This window comes from Fonsecaea nubica, assembly GCF_001646965.1.
Source record: "Fonsecaea nubica strain CBS 269.64 chromosome Unknown Scaff29, whole genome shotgun sequence".
Classification (NCBI taxonomy): Eukaryota; Fungi; Ascomycota; class Eurotiomycetes; order Chaetothyriales; family Herpotrichiellaceae; genus Fonsecaea; species Fonsecaea nubica.
Genome location: NW_019173702.1, coordinates 226974 through 242665, shown reverse-complemented (window position 1 = coordinate 242665; position 15692 = coordinate 226974). Strand labels below are relative to the sequence as shown.

The window sequence follows — 15692 nt, the reverse complement described above, 5'->3', positions numbered from 1 at the left end:
TTAGCGACTCATAAGGGCAAAGCAAACAAGACATGGGGAAACTCAAGTGGTGTCATGGTAGATTGTTTATGCCCCGCATCGGAATGGCCATATATTTTGGAGCATACCTAGTCGATGTCTGTTGTCAATCTTTCATGCCATCAATGACCCTACGTGATCTATGGTGTTTCGCGTTCTCTTCCAGTTTCTGAGAAGATAGCATCCCTCCTCAATCACCACGGAAACCTATGGCCCAAAACCACCAGTAGCGGCACCATCTCATTTCAAAGCAAGGTGCATGTATAAGGCCATTTTGACCCAAACCTCCATCAGGATGGCGTACCGCAAAGGAACCAGGAGGACGAATGGGGATTGTTGAGCTGCGAATCGGACACGATCACAGCTATGTCGCGGCGAGAGAACATGAAGGCGCGGTGCAGGGCGTAGAAAATGACATGCATTTACATTAATCTGTGGATTTATATCTCAACAAATAGTATCTTTGCGCTCTTCAAAACCGCGGAGCTCGAAGCCCATAACGGGACACTCAGTTGTTGGGATTGGTGACGGTGGTTGGGAAGCGTTCTCAAAAGACAAACAGAAAACAAAGAACAAATCCACCGAAACATCCTGAGTGCTTTTGTGTATGAGGAACATTTAGACCATCAGAACTCTTTGTGGCACCTCTGCAACCTCAATTTTTGATGTTACCTCATCTCTGAGCTGGGGAAGAAACGAGGCCCACCATAACCTCGTGCAAGAATGGCTTGCACATCGATGTTGGCATGGGGACATTGCGCCCATAGTTTGACGAGAATATAACGGCCCGACCTGCGGATACATCAGTCCCAGAATTACACCCCGATATATTGGAAAAGGATGCTGTTACTTACACTGGAGGGTCGAATTTGATTTCGGTGCTCGATTTGTTTCTGCTGATAAAGAACAAAGCATGTGGCGCAATGCCGGCCCTGGCAGAGGAGGAGGCTGCCATTCCATTCAAAGTTGCCTTGGAGCTCGAACCTTCGGCTTCTGGAAGTTCACTTGCAAGATCCTCCGGGGGATAAACGGTGTTTGGGACAACTGGCGCAGGACCAAATGTTCGAGCTCCACCCCGACTTGAAGTTGAAGGACGACCGTACAATCTGTCTTCCTCGGGATCGCCTTCCCGGCTACGACCGCCAAAAACCCCGTCGTTCTCACGAATCTGCTCCGCCCGCATGAGATCCAGCATGCGATTCCGGTGCGCAAGCGTACTCTCGAGGTCGAGTTGCTGGCGTTGAAAGCGTTCTGTTTCCCCTGTCTCTCGTGCGTCAAGCTGGACATCGGGCTCATAGCCCTCTGAATCACTCGAGCTCGACCACGGACCGTCGTTTCGCTCATTTCCGAAATACACTGGCCGGTATCGATCGACATAGGATCGCAATGAGTACTCGTCGTCGTGCCAAGGTCGCGGCGAAAGTGGCCCTTCTCCCCCATCTTCTACATCTGATGGGTCTACCACTGTGACATGAAACCCTGGGACGAGAGGGACCTCAAGATGGTGAGCTTCTTCGGAAGTTGTGGGATTGCTGAGGTGCCTCGAACGGTCAAAAGGCCGGAGAGGCGGTGGTGCAGAGGATATGTATTCCAGGGAAGGGCGGCGGTATCCATCTCCTCTGTGTCGTTGATGGCGGTCGCTCTTTGATGACCAGCGAACATCGTATTGAGACGTCCGGTCGAGGAGATCATCGTCTTCCATTGTAATGAAAATCAAGCCATTTTGAATTGGTGCATCATAACCAGCACGCGGGGCTTTGACCACTATTTCAGTCAGAGTGAAAGGCATGCCGCCCACATGCTTCAGTAGGAGGTTGCATTTGTTTGACTTTGTGCAGTATACGCTTGTATCATCTAGGAGGACATTTTGCGGATAAGAGTTGATGGGCATATGAGGATCTGAATATTCTCCACCGTCGCAACTGACAATCTCCAGTCTCAGCTGGCCAGGGACGACCTGGCCATTGTGACCATAGCTAAAAGTTCGAGGCTCGTCCTCGTATGTACCGTCGGTCAATTTCCTCCGTTTCGACCTTGGCCGATCACCACGATCGCTGACTGATTGAGCTGGTGAGGTAGGTGACTGATTGGATGATGGCACATATGCCTCTGATGCGGTAGCTCTTCCACTTTGTCCCAATCTTTCTCTTTGATATCTCTGTAGACGTTCGCTAGGCCTAAAGGCTCTCCGCCGGTTTCGCACGAGGCTCGATGGATTGCTAGTTTGAGCAAGACTCTCGGAAATGTCTTGATCACGAAAGCGGGTGCCGAACTCCCTTCTTCTTCGTTCTCGTGGGGTGAGGGGGTCAGACGATAGTGGTCGGTCCGATCTGTCATCATTTGCCTCAAAGGCTGCCATCTGATCCCCTATTTCCCGGTCAAGTGCTTCGAATGCAATTTCGTGCTCAACACCAAGATGCCGCTCCGAACTGAGAAGATTCCTGAGATTTTCGAGGCGTGCAGAGATATCAGACCAAGCAGGGCGTTCAGGGGGATTGGACTTGGTGGATATCAGCTTAAAATGTCATAGGGGACTGAGTACGCAGTGCATGAATGACTTGAGGACGGGATCGTACCATGGCTGAACAAAGGACGGGCAATACGTTGGCAAGAACAAATACGGTTCGACGGTTGAAAGCAACACGCAAGTTTCCTCGATCTGAAATCAGGTTGGAAGAGACATTCGAAAGCAGATGGCAGAGATTGTAGACAACAGCAATGAGACTGGGCTGCAGGGAAAAGGTCCTACACAGAAGGATGGTAGTTGGATGTTCGCCAGTGAGAGTGCGGCGACCTTCAAGCGCTGTGACATGTCGCAGTGCATCAGCCAACTCTTGCCCCACGATTCAAATGGGCGTGGCACAGCGCCCTCCAAAGGCCAAAGGCCCGTGCGGCATGGAAGGCACCACCCGGAGAATTAACGCACCATTCCCCCCTCTAGCCCTTTAGTCCTCTAGCCCTGTAGGCATCGCACTAGGCTCCAAAACCTACAAGCATAACTCTCACCAATGGCGTGGACAGCCGGGAGCCTGGCTGCTTAACTGGGACTGCGGCACTGCGGCACTGCGGACAAGGACAAATACGTAGTTGAAGTGGTGCTTGGCATCAAACTGCCTTGCTGGGAGAATGGCCAGGGATACCAACTATTACCTTGTAAGCTCCTGAATCACGGGCTCATTCAGCGAAAGAAAACTCGCGGTGAGTGCCTCTGTCGCATAGCAAACAATTTTGCTTCTCTTTTCTCACTTTCATCTCCGCCTGCAGCCTCGTTCTACGATCACTTACCTTCTCACATTTGAGAAAGACACCTTCGACAGTCGCTCCCTCAAAGCTCAGTTCTTTGGACCCTTCACACTGCGCGCATCTTCCTAATCTCCCTCTCGAATGCACCATGGACGAGAACCAAGTGTCCGAGGGCTCTCATCCTCCAAACGGCATCCCCCTTACGGATTCCGTGGCGGTTGACTTGAACGGGGCTATGACCGGCATAGTGAACGGAGGCATTGATGGTGTTATGAATGGTCCTACATTTGTTACACCCGTTGCCGTCATGGAAAGCTCCAGCGGCTACCAACAAGTCCCTCATGCGCCTTTTGGCGACATGGCGCTCGCGATGAATGGAATGCAGCCCGAAATGTTCGGAATGCAGCCTCAGCAACCCATCTCTGCCGATGAGATTGCTTTATACGACAGACAAATCCGCTTATGGGGCATGCAAGTCCAGGAAAAGATTCGTCGCGCGAACGTTCTTCTCATCGGAATGAAAGGCTTGGGCAGCGAAATCGCGAAAAATCTTGTTCTAGCAGGAGTTGGAGTATTGACCATATTGGATCACGAAATTGTTACAGAAGAGGATCTGGGAACACAGTTTTTCGTCCAGGAAGCTCAAGTTGGCCAAAACCGTGCGCAGGCGGCCCTGGCAGAACTACAGAAATTGAATCCAAGAGTCGAGGTATATACGGACCCGCACGCGGCCGTGACCAAGGATCCCGAATATTTCCAGAATTTCGACATAACTATCGCAACAGGTCTCATTATGGATGTACTTGGGACCATCAACATGGCCTGCCGGATGTATGGTCGAAAATTCTATGCCGCAGACACCCACGGTATGTACGGTTACGTATTCGCCGACTTGATCATACATGATTTCGTGATTGAGAGACAGGAGAGGAATAAACCCACCAAAGTCGGCGATATGGAGACTTCTACGAAATGCGTCACTGCCGTTGAATCGAAGAAGGAAAATGGGAAGACCATGGAACTTATTACCTATCAAGAGACTTACTCCCCCATTCAGCTGGCCAATCTTTCTCCTCTTCCGGCGCGGGTAAGGAATACTCGACGGAGCCGCACCAAAGTCACTCCTCTACTTTCTTGCCTGCGGGCTCTGTTCGACTTTCAAGGTCAGATGGGGGGGAGGCTCCCTGCGCATAACAGAGCAGACCTCGAGCTGTTCACGAGATTGGCAAACCAGAAACACCTAGAGCTCTCGCTTCCACTGGAAAGCTTGAGATCCGACTTTCTCCGTGCCTTTTTGCAGAACCTTGGCTCCGAAATCAGTCCCGTGGTAGCGTTCCTGGGAGGCTCTTTGGCACAAGATGTCATCAATGTACTGGGGCAGAAGGAGCAGCCCCTTCAAAACTGGCTCCTTTTCGACGGGGAGGAATTTACTGCCACCCAGTTTTCGATACATCCTATCAACGACGATGCCATGGAGATGATAACCACCAACGGGGCTGTGATGGTGCCAGAGGGTGCACCCTTGGATGGCACAGTTCAAGTTGCTTGAGCCATGCATACCATGGGACTGAGAAAGCTGGAATCTTTGGGACGACGTGAAGCGTGTCTTGCGTGTTCAAGGCTTCGCTTCACCCAATTGGGTTCAGGATCCATTCTTGGCATCGCGAAATTTGAATAAATCTCTCACAAACATTCATCAACATCACAGACTACAAGGGGTCTGTACAGAGCTCGGCGCTTCAACACATGGGAAGGGGGGACGTGCTGGACTCTCCGCATTGCTACCCTCCATACCTGTTTCGTTCTCGGAGCGTGGACTTGGACAACTTTGTTCACAAGTACAGACTGTAGGAACCGTCGTTGCCTAAAAAGCAGGCAAGCCTTGACCACTTGGAATGAATCTTAGGACCTCTGACCCTTACTGAGACTGAAAATGAGCCATCCGGATTTTCCCACAAGATTAGCTGACCTGACGTTGACCGATTCGACTCATCATCCCTCTCTGTATGCAACGCTAAAATCGATTCGCAAGTCTGCCCTCTCTATTCCGAATCGCCTCACCTCGGTCCTTAGTGATGCGGCGTTTGTCAAAGAAGTATCCCAGCGGTACAACCTGCCGTTGGTGGCCAACGAGCGTTGTGGTAGCTGGTACATCGACCCAGCTGATAAAACAGGCAGTACGTATTTCAAAAGCACAGACGGCCACCACGGACAATGGGACTTTTCCCCGCGCAGACTCAATCTGCAGCTTCTTCCGATATTATCTGCTTATGGCGGCGCAATCGTGGTCGATTCGACGCGTCGTGGCAAGAATCTGCCAGATGCCTTCAGTAAGACCGTGCCTATCTGGACCGCAGTTGTCAATAAAGCATTGTTCCCAGAAATCCCCTCGGCGCACAGACTTCAGACCCCGCCTCCACCAGATGACCTAGGCCATTCTGAGATATCGCAGATTGAAGCCCGGCTCGAGGATTTCACGAGCACCTTTACCGGTCTAGGGTTAGACTTGGAAAGCTTACGGAAGGAATTGAGACGTCCTGTGCGCCTCACCTGGGAGATCAACGGCTATTCTAGTGTTCAAAGTGCTAACGAAGCCGACGTTCGTCCATCAGGCTCAGGTTCTGAAGTCGGCCACTCCTATCACAACCTCGTGCTGTGCTCCGCGTCTCGTCGCGTCCGGGGTGCAGAAAGCTCAGAAGGTGGATACATCCAAGGCGCTGGTGACGACAGCGAGGGTTGGTCGCACGGACTAACCGCAGAGCTCTTCTGGAGATACAGAACGCTGTTGATACAAACTCCCGAAGATGAACTCCCTGCGCTGATCGAAGATCTCCTTGGAAAACAAAGAGAAGCGCATGGCGCAGGTAATTCCGTTACGAGGATCACTCCAACGTCCAATCTTTATCTTGCAGTCGGGCCAGTCGAAAGCTTAGATGGTTTCGACTTGATTGTCAACTGTCAAGGTGACGCAAAAGGTCCAACATCAAAAGTCGTTTGGTTAAACTGCCGCGATGGCAAACTCGGTAGCAAAGAGCTTCGAGATAAGTTGCCCGGCGCCGTCAGCGTCATCAGCAATCAGCTCCACACACAGCCTCAGAGCAAGATACTGATCACTTGCACAACAAGCAAAGATCTCAGTGTCGGTGTGGCTATTGCGATTTTGTGTTTGTGCTATGAAGACGAAGGTTAGTCAAATTCCGGAGGGCGTTTGACCTGGCAAGATGATTGACATTCGAGATCTAGGACATTTGAGAGAAATCAGGGACCAGCCGATTGTCGAGAAGCAACTGGTTAGGCGAAGACTAGCATGGATCATCTGCTCAAAACAGGATGCAAACCCCTCGAGGGCAACGCTTCAAGCCGTCAATTCCTTCTTGATGCAACGTCCGGCTTAACGCTGGAAATGAAGCACTAGAGGAAGGCTGTGAATCAGACCGACACCGTTGCGCCCGTAGGCCATGATCAGAGTCAGGAGAGCAGGGCGGCATGTGGTAGCGTCGCCTGGGAATCTTGTGGCGATTGAGGCATGAGTGTGCAGGACTGTGGATGACAAAGAGCTTCCAGCTTACTGCAGAAGCAACAAGCGATGCCAATGAGAGTGGTGGGAGAAGCTGCAGGCGAGATGGAGGGCGGAGGTGCCAGGTGGGCGCAGGTGAGGGCGCGGGTGTGGGCGTCCAGCGGGACCCTAGGCAACCAGAGGCTGGGCCGCATGATTGCATCATCACCATCATCACTCCTCGATTTGGAGGATGGTTTATACAACAAAAAATAACACCCTGCCGCTTCTAAAATCTCAAGGCTTCCCCCAAGTTTCCTCGTCGCTGGATCACGCCTTCTTCTCTCTTCGTCGCAATGCCTCCCCTCTCTTTCAGCGATACCTTTCCTCTACCTAACACCTCCGTCCACATACCGCGCCTTGGCTTCGGAGTCTACCAATCCCCCGCAACTGTCTGTGTACAGTCATGCCTGTGCGCTCTACAAGCCGGATATAGACACATCGATACCGCGCAGTTCTATCACAACGAAGCCCAGGTTGGGGAGGCGCTGCGAAAATCAGGAATTCCGCGCTCCGAGGTGTTCGTCACCACCAAAATTCTCTCCGCAGCAGGAAGCGTTGAAAAATCATACAAAAAGTGCCTCGAAAGCGTGGAGAAGATCGATCCGGGACGTGATGGCTACGTGGATTTGTTCTTGATACACAGTCCCAATGCGGGAAGTAGCAAGAGAAAAGAGATGTGGCAGGCTCTTGAAAAATTGTACGAGAAGGGAAGGGCTAAGAGCATTGGTGTGAGCAACTTTGGTGTTGGACATATTGAGGAGATGAAGGAATATGCAAAGATCTGGCCGCCACACGTCAATCAAATAGAGGTATGATGAAGGTTCCTCTTCTCATCAAGCTGCTCTGGTCTTGTCAAGACATGGGGATGAAGCTGACCACATTTCTGCTAGTTGCATCCATGGTGCCAACAACGAACCATAACCGATTATTGTCAGAAAAACGGTATCATCATCGAAGCCTACTCGCCGCTGGTTCGAAATTACAAGGCCAACGATGCCACATTGGTCTCCTTCGCCCAGAAATACAACAAGACCACGCCACAGATCCTCATCAGATACTGTTTGCAGAAGAACTGGGTACCTCTGCCGAAAAGTGATACTCCAGATAGAATCAAGCAAAACGCCGACGTTTACGACTTTGAATTATCTGCGGACGATATGGAGGCGCTGGATGCATTGGACCAAGGGGACGCAGGGGCGATTGTTCAAGCTGTGCGCAACGATTAGGATGTGCGACCTAGCCAGGGCCGCGTTAATGACGGCATGAGGCGAATGCTATGGAGAGGAAATCGCTTTGTCCAAGTGTGAACGCAAAGCAATGGTGCGAGTCCACAGCAAGCCATGGATCCCCTTTCCGCTCTTTGCCGCGCAGCTTCCTGGATATGAGCGCCACTTGTTCTTGCTTCCTAAATACCCGAACGTGTCTCATTGCTTTCTGCTGTGTTTCAGTGTCTTCGGCGGGACTATTCAAGTGAGGGTGCGCATGCCATCGGGCAGGATCAAACCACCTCTAATCGGATCAGCCTTCTAGCTCTCGGTAGGCAGCGAAGCGGTCTCATTCGTCTACGTTCAAATTTGATTACCTTTCATTACAGATCCGGCGATACCTCGGACTGCCCACATGCATAGTAGTCAAAAGCAGATATCTCCCCTGTACAGAGCCATGAGTTGTCTCCTCTAATTGACGAGACCGTACAGTCTGCATCCTTGATCAACCGCTAGCCATCATAAGGAGCTTCCGCATAGGATTTGGTCGAGGAACGCCTTCTCCGTCGTCTTTTATCCAACGGAGCAATGCTATACCAGGGTGTGCATGACAACCTTGCTGCTACAAATCAAATACAAGATTGTCAAAAAAAAAAAAAAAAAAATGGTACATGCCGAACGACAATGTCTTGTGCACTACACCGTATTCCGCAGTGCGTCCGCATATGAGGTTGCTTGTCAGAAGCTCTGGATTGAGGACTCAGCAGATTATGTCTCTCAACACTTTCGTCCAAGACCTCACAAGAGCTCTTTGGAACAGGCTGGCCTGAAACATCGGAATTCTAATCAACCGCCGTCAAACGCTTTCGATGGACCTACACGACAGCCACAAAGTTAGAGCGGCGACTGGACAGGACCTTGTCGTCGTCGGGATCCTTACTGGAAGAGGCGAGGTGGCATCAAACCCCCAGACAGCCAGGCCAATGCCATGGTTTCCATATCATAATCACGACGACAAGCGGCATGAAAGCAGCAAGAGGGTCTTCTAATCTACGGCGATTAGTCTTGGTTTTGCGGGTGCTTCATGAAAGACCTGCGATTACTCAACATCAACTAGGGAGCTCCAAGCCTTGTCCACCAACATTCTTGTACCAGACTGGGGCTCAACTGCTACTGGAAATTGTTGAGGACGCCTCTTGCGAACGGTTGGAGAGCGGTACTGGCTGGAGAGATGGGTCGAAGCTGGTAGCACAGATCTCCCTGTGTCCTTCCCTCGATGGAAGTGTTCGACGGGGCCAGGAGACGGTAGGCAAGTATAAAAGTCGACAAATGCCCTCTTCATCTTGTATCCTTCTGAGATATAGCATTTCAAGATCGTCTTTGCCTCTGACTTCTACTCGACTGGCTTAGATTTGTTTCAATACACAGCTCCAGCACTCAAAGAATATCAAGATGTCGACAATCCCCAATACAGCTGTCGCTTCTGGCCCCAGCATCGACGAGCTGCTTGAGCGTAATAAGTCAGTGATTCACGAGCGCTCAGAGTCTCCGAGTCTCAAATCAGCTCCATTTGTCCACACGGACTTCTAGTTGACATGAGTACAGGCAATATGCTGCTGGGCACAAACCTATTCCCACTTTAATGGATCGGGTGAGAAATGATGCCAAAACCAACGGTCCTCATGTCTTGATCGGTAGGATCGGATCCTTCCAAGGCCCAGGAAAGGGGTGACACTGAACAAATTCCAGTCTCATGCCTCGATTCTCGCGCCAATCCGATGACCTTTTTGAATGTCCAGGTCCGGGAATGTCTTGTCTTGCGCAACGTAGCAGGACGCTTCGCCTCGGTTGCAGAAGACATCGCTGCCCTCGACACTCTCTTTCACATTTCTCAGATCATCCTCGTCCACCATAACGATTGCGGCGCGTCGCACGTAACCAAGCCCAAGATTCTCGATAGAGTCCACAAGAAGAGGCCCGAGTACACGGCATTTGCAGAGCTCGAAGAAAGACTGCCAATGAAGGAAAATAACCGCGATTCACTGCTGGAAGACCTCGAAAGAGCCAAGAAGTGCGGGTTCCTCAGGACAGATCTGATCGAGGGCATTGTTGGGTTGTGGCTCGATGTTGACACGGGGCTGGTAGAGAGGGTGTATCCCGAGGATAACTGAGGCAATGAATGGTTCACATGGCATTTCCGATGCGAACTTCTCTCGCTCAAACTCCAATTCGCGTGGAGATGAAGGACAAATAGGAAGAGGCTGCGAAAGTGGGTTAGCGAGACAACATCTCCATATTTGTGCATGTCCGTTGTAGACAAGCATTGATGATCTCAACTGTCTCACAGTGTACGCGCAAGCTACCATTGCAGCATGGCTCTTAATCCGTCTCTTTGATGTAGATTTTCTTTCTTAATGTCGAAAACGTCCCTCCTTAAGGATCCCGATGACAGACCGCCACATTGTTTTCTCTGCGGTTGCTTCTCTGTTCCAAGAATACTCAGGTCCTTGCATTTGGTGCGTCTTCCTCAACCCTTGAGGGAGTATAGTCTTTGTCTTACGCTCGTGATAGATGTGCTGCCAATCGCACCCTGAAGGGCCAGTACCATGGCAGCGATCCACCGCAATTGTCTCTTCTGCCAGCAGAAGCCTTGGACCGACGGGGAGCTCGAGTTGCTCAACTGGTACAGTGTGAACCTCAACGGCCGCTTGGACACCCGCGTCTGCTTTTTTCACAACCAGAAACAGATCCAATGCCTGCGGAGGGTGCGCGGTCGGGTGCACCAGGAATCTCGGCGGCGGAAAGTGCCTGTCGAGGAATTGAAACAGAGGATCTTCATGGATCATTATCGAGAGATGAAAGAGGACGAGAAGATCTCGAAGTCTTGTATTTTGATGTGAGCGACAAAGGCCACGATGCAAAGGCGCTCTCCAGGCACTTGGGTGTGGCAACGAATACCGAGCAGCTCTGTACATAAGAAAGAACAACCTGTGGGTGGGTTGCTCTTTGCCCTTTTGCCCTTTTGTCATTTGGCTGCTCACCTGCTCACCTGCTCACCTGCTCGCCTGCTGCCTATACATGTCTCACTATTCACGCACGCACTCTCTCTCACGCCATGATTCTTTCAGATGGTCAAGCTATCAGCTCATTGAGCTCTCACAACCCGATCAGGTATCTGGAGCGTAAGTTGTTCCGAGTGGCTTTGCTCTCCTCCAGCAGTACATCCAGTCACTTTTTGTGGCCTGAACCCGCGTCCATCTCCCACATCAACTATCTTCGTCCACATCAAAGTACCATAGCATCGAAAAATGCTTCATCGACATCTTCAAAGCAGCTATGAGCAGTACTTTCGTCACTTCTGCCTCGCGATCGGGCTCTCAGCCACAAATTTTTGCCAGAGATCGGAGGCTTCACAATCGCCCAGCTGTCTCTTCATGCGGTCCTCGGAACCTGAAAGTCGGGGCTCCGGTCTACCGAATGTTTTTGAAAAAATATTGTGAGGGTGGTGAGCCGGCGAACATGACCCCGAAGTATGTTGAGACCATCATTAATAAGAGTAGTTGGCTTGCGGTTGAAGCTCCAGAAGATGAGTCCAGGCTGGTAGTCGCGCCCCAGTCCGAGGGCGTGGCCAAATCCCGTATCAGGAAAGAATGGAATGCTATACAACAGATCACCGTTCCGGAGCTCCTTCGAACTCTCCGAACGACGCTGCAAGCTGAGATCGTGGAATTTTCATTTGACTATTTCATGATGCACCGCCAATGTTGGCGGTTATTGAGGTTGGTCAAGGACGCGATCGACCCTCGCATGCAGAAGCTCTTTGGTCCCGGGTATCTTCAAACAGACGCCCAACTGCCATTTCTTGTCGGCTACATTTTCATGACGATGAATAAGGATGAGACGCTGGCGAGGGTGGGTTGGACATCGACTTCCACTGCCACGGTGTCGTCCCGCTTCTCGAGAGCTGTTGGAAGTAGCGGCGGAGAGGTTGAACAACATGGTTTCGACCAGGATGTGGGATGTTTACGACATGAAACCCGTAGTCGAGCGGAAGGGCGATGAGCGCTGCCGCAGCGCCGGCCTCGAGAGTGATCAACTGGTGGTCAGTGGTTGATCGAGCTGAGAGCTGGTGGCGAGACTCGATTTGCATCGAGTCCCTACAGCAACATCAAGCTGGTGAGCAGGACAATGCTCTGATGGCCACCGTCAATGATGAAGAGCTTGCTGACTACCCGATATCAAACGCCGCACCGAACCGTCAAGCCACCTTACCAGGCGATCGACACCGTCGACTTGAAAGTAGTGCTGTCAGCTCACTTCTGACATCCAAGAGGCTGTCAAGATGCATCGCTCTGGTCAACACTTGGTAGATGACATCGTCTGGGAGACGTGCCCTTTACACCGACGGTCAAATGCATACATATATTGTCATCCCTCTTCGTCACCGATGAGGAGATACGATCTCTGTTATGGGTTCCCTCGTCTGTACCGAGTTTTCGAGCAATAGTCATATTCCTCTTCAATCCAATTTAATGCATACCTAAGGCTACCGGCCCCTATTTTATGTGTTTCCAGTAAGAGGTCAGGGGACACATTAGGACTCAACTTCCTCGGTACTGTATTTCTTACGGAACGCATTCCTTTCACATCAACGCTATATAGAGCAAGTCTAATAGTCCACGGTAACAACGATGGTCATATGCATCGAAAGCTGATGAAGTGTGGAAAAAGTGTCGACTTTGAGCAACTGTAGAGAGAAAATGGCCCACAGTCAATGACTAAGCCGACACTCACCGAATTGCTGATGGGAAACATCCGCAAGACTGCGAAGACTCCAACTTGTCAATCACTTCCACCACCCCGTTATCTCGGTGACACCTCCGTTTGATGTATAGGTCTTAGGTGAGGTAGTACTGGGAAAAGCACGTGTGCTATCTCATTGGGTCGACAGGCTATCGCTCAACTCCTTGCTTCCCGCAATGACCTCGACGCATCTTCGTCGCTTCAAGCACGCTCAGCAATGGCCGTGCTTGATTCGTCCGCTTGCACCTCAGCCTTGCTCAGGGCCCTGTCCCGCGCTGATATGTTTTCGCCATATTATCATCCGGGCTCCCTGGCAGCCAAGGCAGTAAAGACAAACAAGAATTGTGGTCACTGCATCTGGTTGCTATCCACAGACTGAGAAGCGGGTAACGGTGTGAGAAAACAGTGTTCTTGGTGGTGACACTGGCACCTTGGCTACTACATAGGTACTATGGCTACAACGGTGTCTGTCTCCACTCACGGCCTCATGGCGTGAACTATGCCTAACTGATGCTGCTGATCCAGGCTACCACGAACATCTGAAACCACCGAGCAGCAAGAGTACGAGGAATCCATTCTTCGCAAGCACTACCCAGAAAGTCGACGGAGGCACGACCTTAGCCATCTCGCTGAGGAGGAAGAAATGCCCGAGGAAGACGAGGACGAAGAAGTGCCCAGTAACAAAAGCCATCCTTCTTCGCCTGAGCAGAGCTCGACGGGGACGACGGGGGCACGTGCCAAGGTCAAGGGCAAACTCAAGTCCTTCTGGAACAAGACCATCGTCCCAGCCTTTCCCGAAGCTGTTGCGGATATCTCAATCATCAAGGCCGCGTTAAAGGTCGAGGCTACTATCACCAAGGAGTTGAGGGATACAACGAGGCATCCCGAGGTCGCTCAAAAGGCAACGGTAAGGAGGGGGTTTGACCTAGCCCCAGAGGAAATACAATTCCGTGAGCAGAGAAAGGTCAAGGTGCGGGATGCTTTTTGCCGCTATCTCAACCTCGATCCCTCCGAGGTTCATGTTGATGACGTGCCGGTTGTAGCTTTTGGCGGATCAGGGGGAGGATATAGGGCCATGATCGGCTTTCTGGGATACTGTGAAGAGATGAAGCGCACGGGAATGTGGGATCTGTTGACTTATGTTGCTGGTGTGAGTGGTAGTTGCTGGGGCCTCGCCGCCTACTACACCTGGGCTGGTGCGAGTATGAAGGCAGTGATTGACCATTGCCAGAAGAGACTACATCCACACCACCCCTTGTCTCCAGAAGCAGTTCGCGAGGTGCTGAACGCCCCTGGTGGCCCAACGAAGACGCTCGGTCCCTTGATCCAGAAGCACCGCTCAGGCTTGTCAACTGTGGCCATGGATTTGTATTCTGTCTTCACCACGGGCCATCTCTTCCTGAATCACGATCCCGCCCTAGAGCCACCGGGCCTACGTGGGAGCTTTGGTGTCAAAAAGGAGGTGGCAGGCTTTCATGAGAACTGGCTAAAGTGGTCATCGGCAAATATGTACCTGCTAGACGGCAGCGAACCATTGCCCATACTTACCGCAATCCGGCATGAACGCCCCTGGAAGGACTGGGTAGACAAGGAACATCCCTTTAAGAACGAAGATCCAGAAACGAAGGAGCATCAAGAGGCCCAGGATGCTTGGTTCAATTGGTTTGAAATTTCGCCGATCGAGGTTGGATGTGACGAGCTGGAGGCTTGGTGTCCAACTTGGGCGTTTGGCAGGCCGTTCGAACAAGGCCACGATACCATGCAACTCCCCGAGCAATCTCTGGCATTGCTACTGGGTCTCTGTACCAGTGCGCCGGCGGGACCTTTGACTTCCTACCTTGCGACCATCAAGCGCAGTCTCCCGGCGGGATTCATTGGCAACTCCATTAATGACATGGCTAGAGGCATCGCGCGGCTGTGGGGACCAAAGGGAAAGGAAGAGTTTCAAGCCCATCATCCGCTTCATGCCGTCAATGAGCACAATTTCATGTTTCACTTGACCCGGGGTGAGAACAGGGACAAACCGTCACCACCAATCGAGAATTCCCCTCGGATTCACCTGATCGATTCAGGGATGGATAACAACTGCCCGACGTATGTCATGTTGCACCCTTCTCGGCAAGTCGATGTGATTTTGAACATGGATGCGTCCAGCGACGTCTTGAAGGGCAGTTTCCAGGAGCGGGTGGACCAGATTGCCAGCCGACGGTGCCTGAAATTCACCAAACGGCACCCTGAAGTGGAAGCTGGCACAGACCCCAAAGATCCGGATCGCTTCAAGGGCTTGTACGCACAGATCTACGACGGTAGCATCCTCGAAGAGAGGCCGAAGCAGGTGATTGACTCTTATGGACACGAAGTAACCAATCCCCCGGCACCGCCATGCCTCCATGAATCAACCATGATCTATCTCCCGTTGCTGCCGAACCAGGGAGCAGTGGCAGATTTTGATCCTTCGACCGCCAAATTCTCCGGCTCGTATAACCTCGTGTGGACTGGTGAGCAGGTAGAGATGCTGGTCAAGGTATGCTGCGCCAACTACGAGGCTGGCGAAGATGCGATAAAGACCGTCTTGAGGGAGCAGTGGCAGAAGAAGAGAGCAAAGAGAGGAGCCGCTGGCGATTCCTCTGCTTCTCGTCCTCCGGCAGGCCCTATTCCTCCTCCTCCTCCTCCTTCAACGCCTTCAGCTGAAGCACATACCCAGTAAGCGTGTGCTGGCTTTGTGTACGATGTCGGATAGCGAGGCCCTGTTTGAATTGGATCAATGCGAGACTTTCTTCGAGCACTAGAAATACAGTGTTGATGAGGATTTGTTTGGATTTTCTGGAGATCCTGGCAGGTTCGGAGCTCACCGGAGACGATGC

General features: G+C 51.6%; 6 protein-coding genes across 6 annotated transcripts; 5 read left to right on the top strand and 1 right to left on the bottom strand.

Moving 5' to 3' along the window:
• Positions 1-686: 686 nt before the first annotated feature.
• On the bottom strand, positions 687-2377 carry AYO20_05196 (hypothetical protein; the record flags this gene model as incomplete). The annotated part of the gene is made up of 2 exons (XM_022643490.1): positions 687-810; positions 873-2377. The coding sequence occupies 2 exons, from the start codon at positions 2375-2377 to the stop codon at positions 687-689; spliced, it is 1629 nt and encodes a 542-aa protein (XP_022500589.1).
• A 1032-nt stretch (positions 2378-3409) lies between these two features.
• AYO20_05195 (hypothetical protein) lies at positions 3410-4810 on the top strand (the record flags this gene model as incomplete). The annotated part of the gene is made up of 1 exon (XM_022643489.1): positions 3410-4810. One exon carries the CDS (start codon positions 3410-3412, stop codon positions 4808-4810), a length of 1401 nt encoding a protein of 466 aa, XP_022500588.1.
• A 384-nt stretch (positions 4811-5194) lies between these two features.
• On the top strand, positions 5195-6656 carry AYO20_05194 (hypothetical protein; the record flags this gene model as incomplete). The annotated part of the gene is made up of 2 exons (XM_022643488.1): positions 5195-6446; positions 6505-6656. The coding sequence occupies 2 exons, from the start codon at positions 5195-5197 to the stop codon at positions 6654-6656; spliced, it is 1404 nt and encodes a 467-aa protein (XP_022500587.1).
• Positions 6657-7113: 457 nt separating this feature from the next.
• AYO20_05193 (hypothetical protein) lies at positions 7114-8046 on the top strand (the record flags this gene model as incomplete). Its single annotated transcript, XM_022643487.1, has 2 exons — positions 7114-7629; positions 7711-8046. The coding sequence occupies 2 exons, from the start codon at positions 7114-7116 to the stop codon at positions 8044-8046; spliced, it is 852 nt and encodes a 283-aa protein (XP_022500586.1).
• Positions 8047-9477: 1431 nt separating this feature from the next.
• AYO20_05192 (hypothetical protein) lies at positions 9478-10196 on the top strand (the record flags this gene model as incomplete). The annotated part of the gene is made up of 3 exons (XM_022643486.1): positions 9478-9545; positions 9631-9719; positions 9775-10196. The coding sequence occupies 3 exons, from the start codon at positions 9478-9480 to the stop codon at positions 10194-10196; spliced, it is 579 nt and encodes a 192-aa protein (XP_022500585.1).
• Positions 10197-10631: 435 nt separating this feature from the next.
• Positions 10632-15535, top strand: AYO20_05191 (hypothetical protein; the record flags this gene model as incomplete). Its single annotated transcript, XM_022643485.1, has 5 exons — positions 10632-10921; positions 11154-11207; positions 11325-12012; positions 12069-12391; positions 13354-15535. 5 exons carry the CDS (start codon positions 10632-10634, stop codon positions 15533-15535), a joined length of 3537 nt encoding a protein of 1178 aa, XP_022500584.1.
• Positions 15536-15692: the final 157 nt, after the last annotated feature.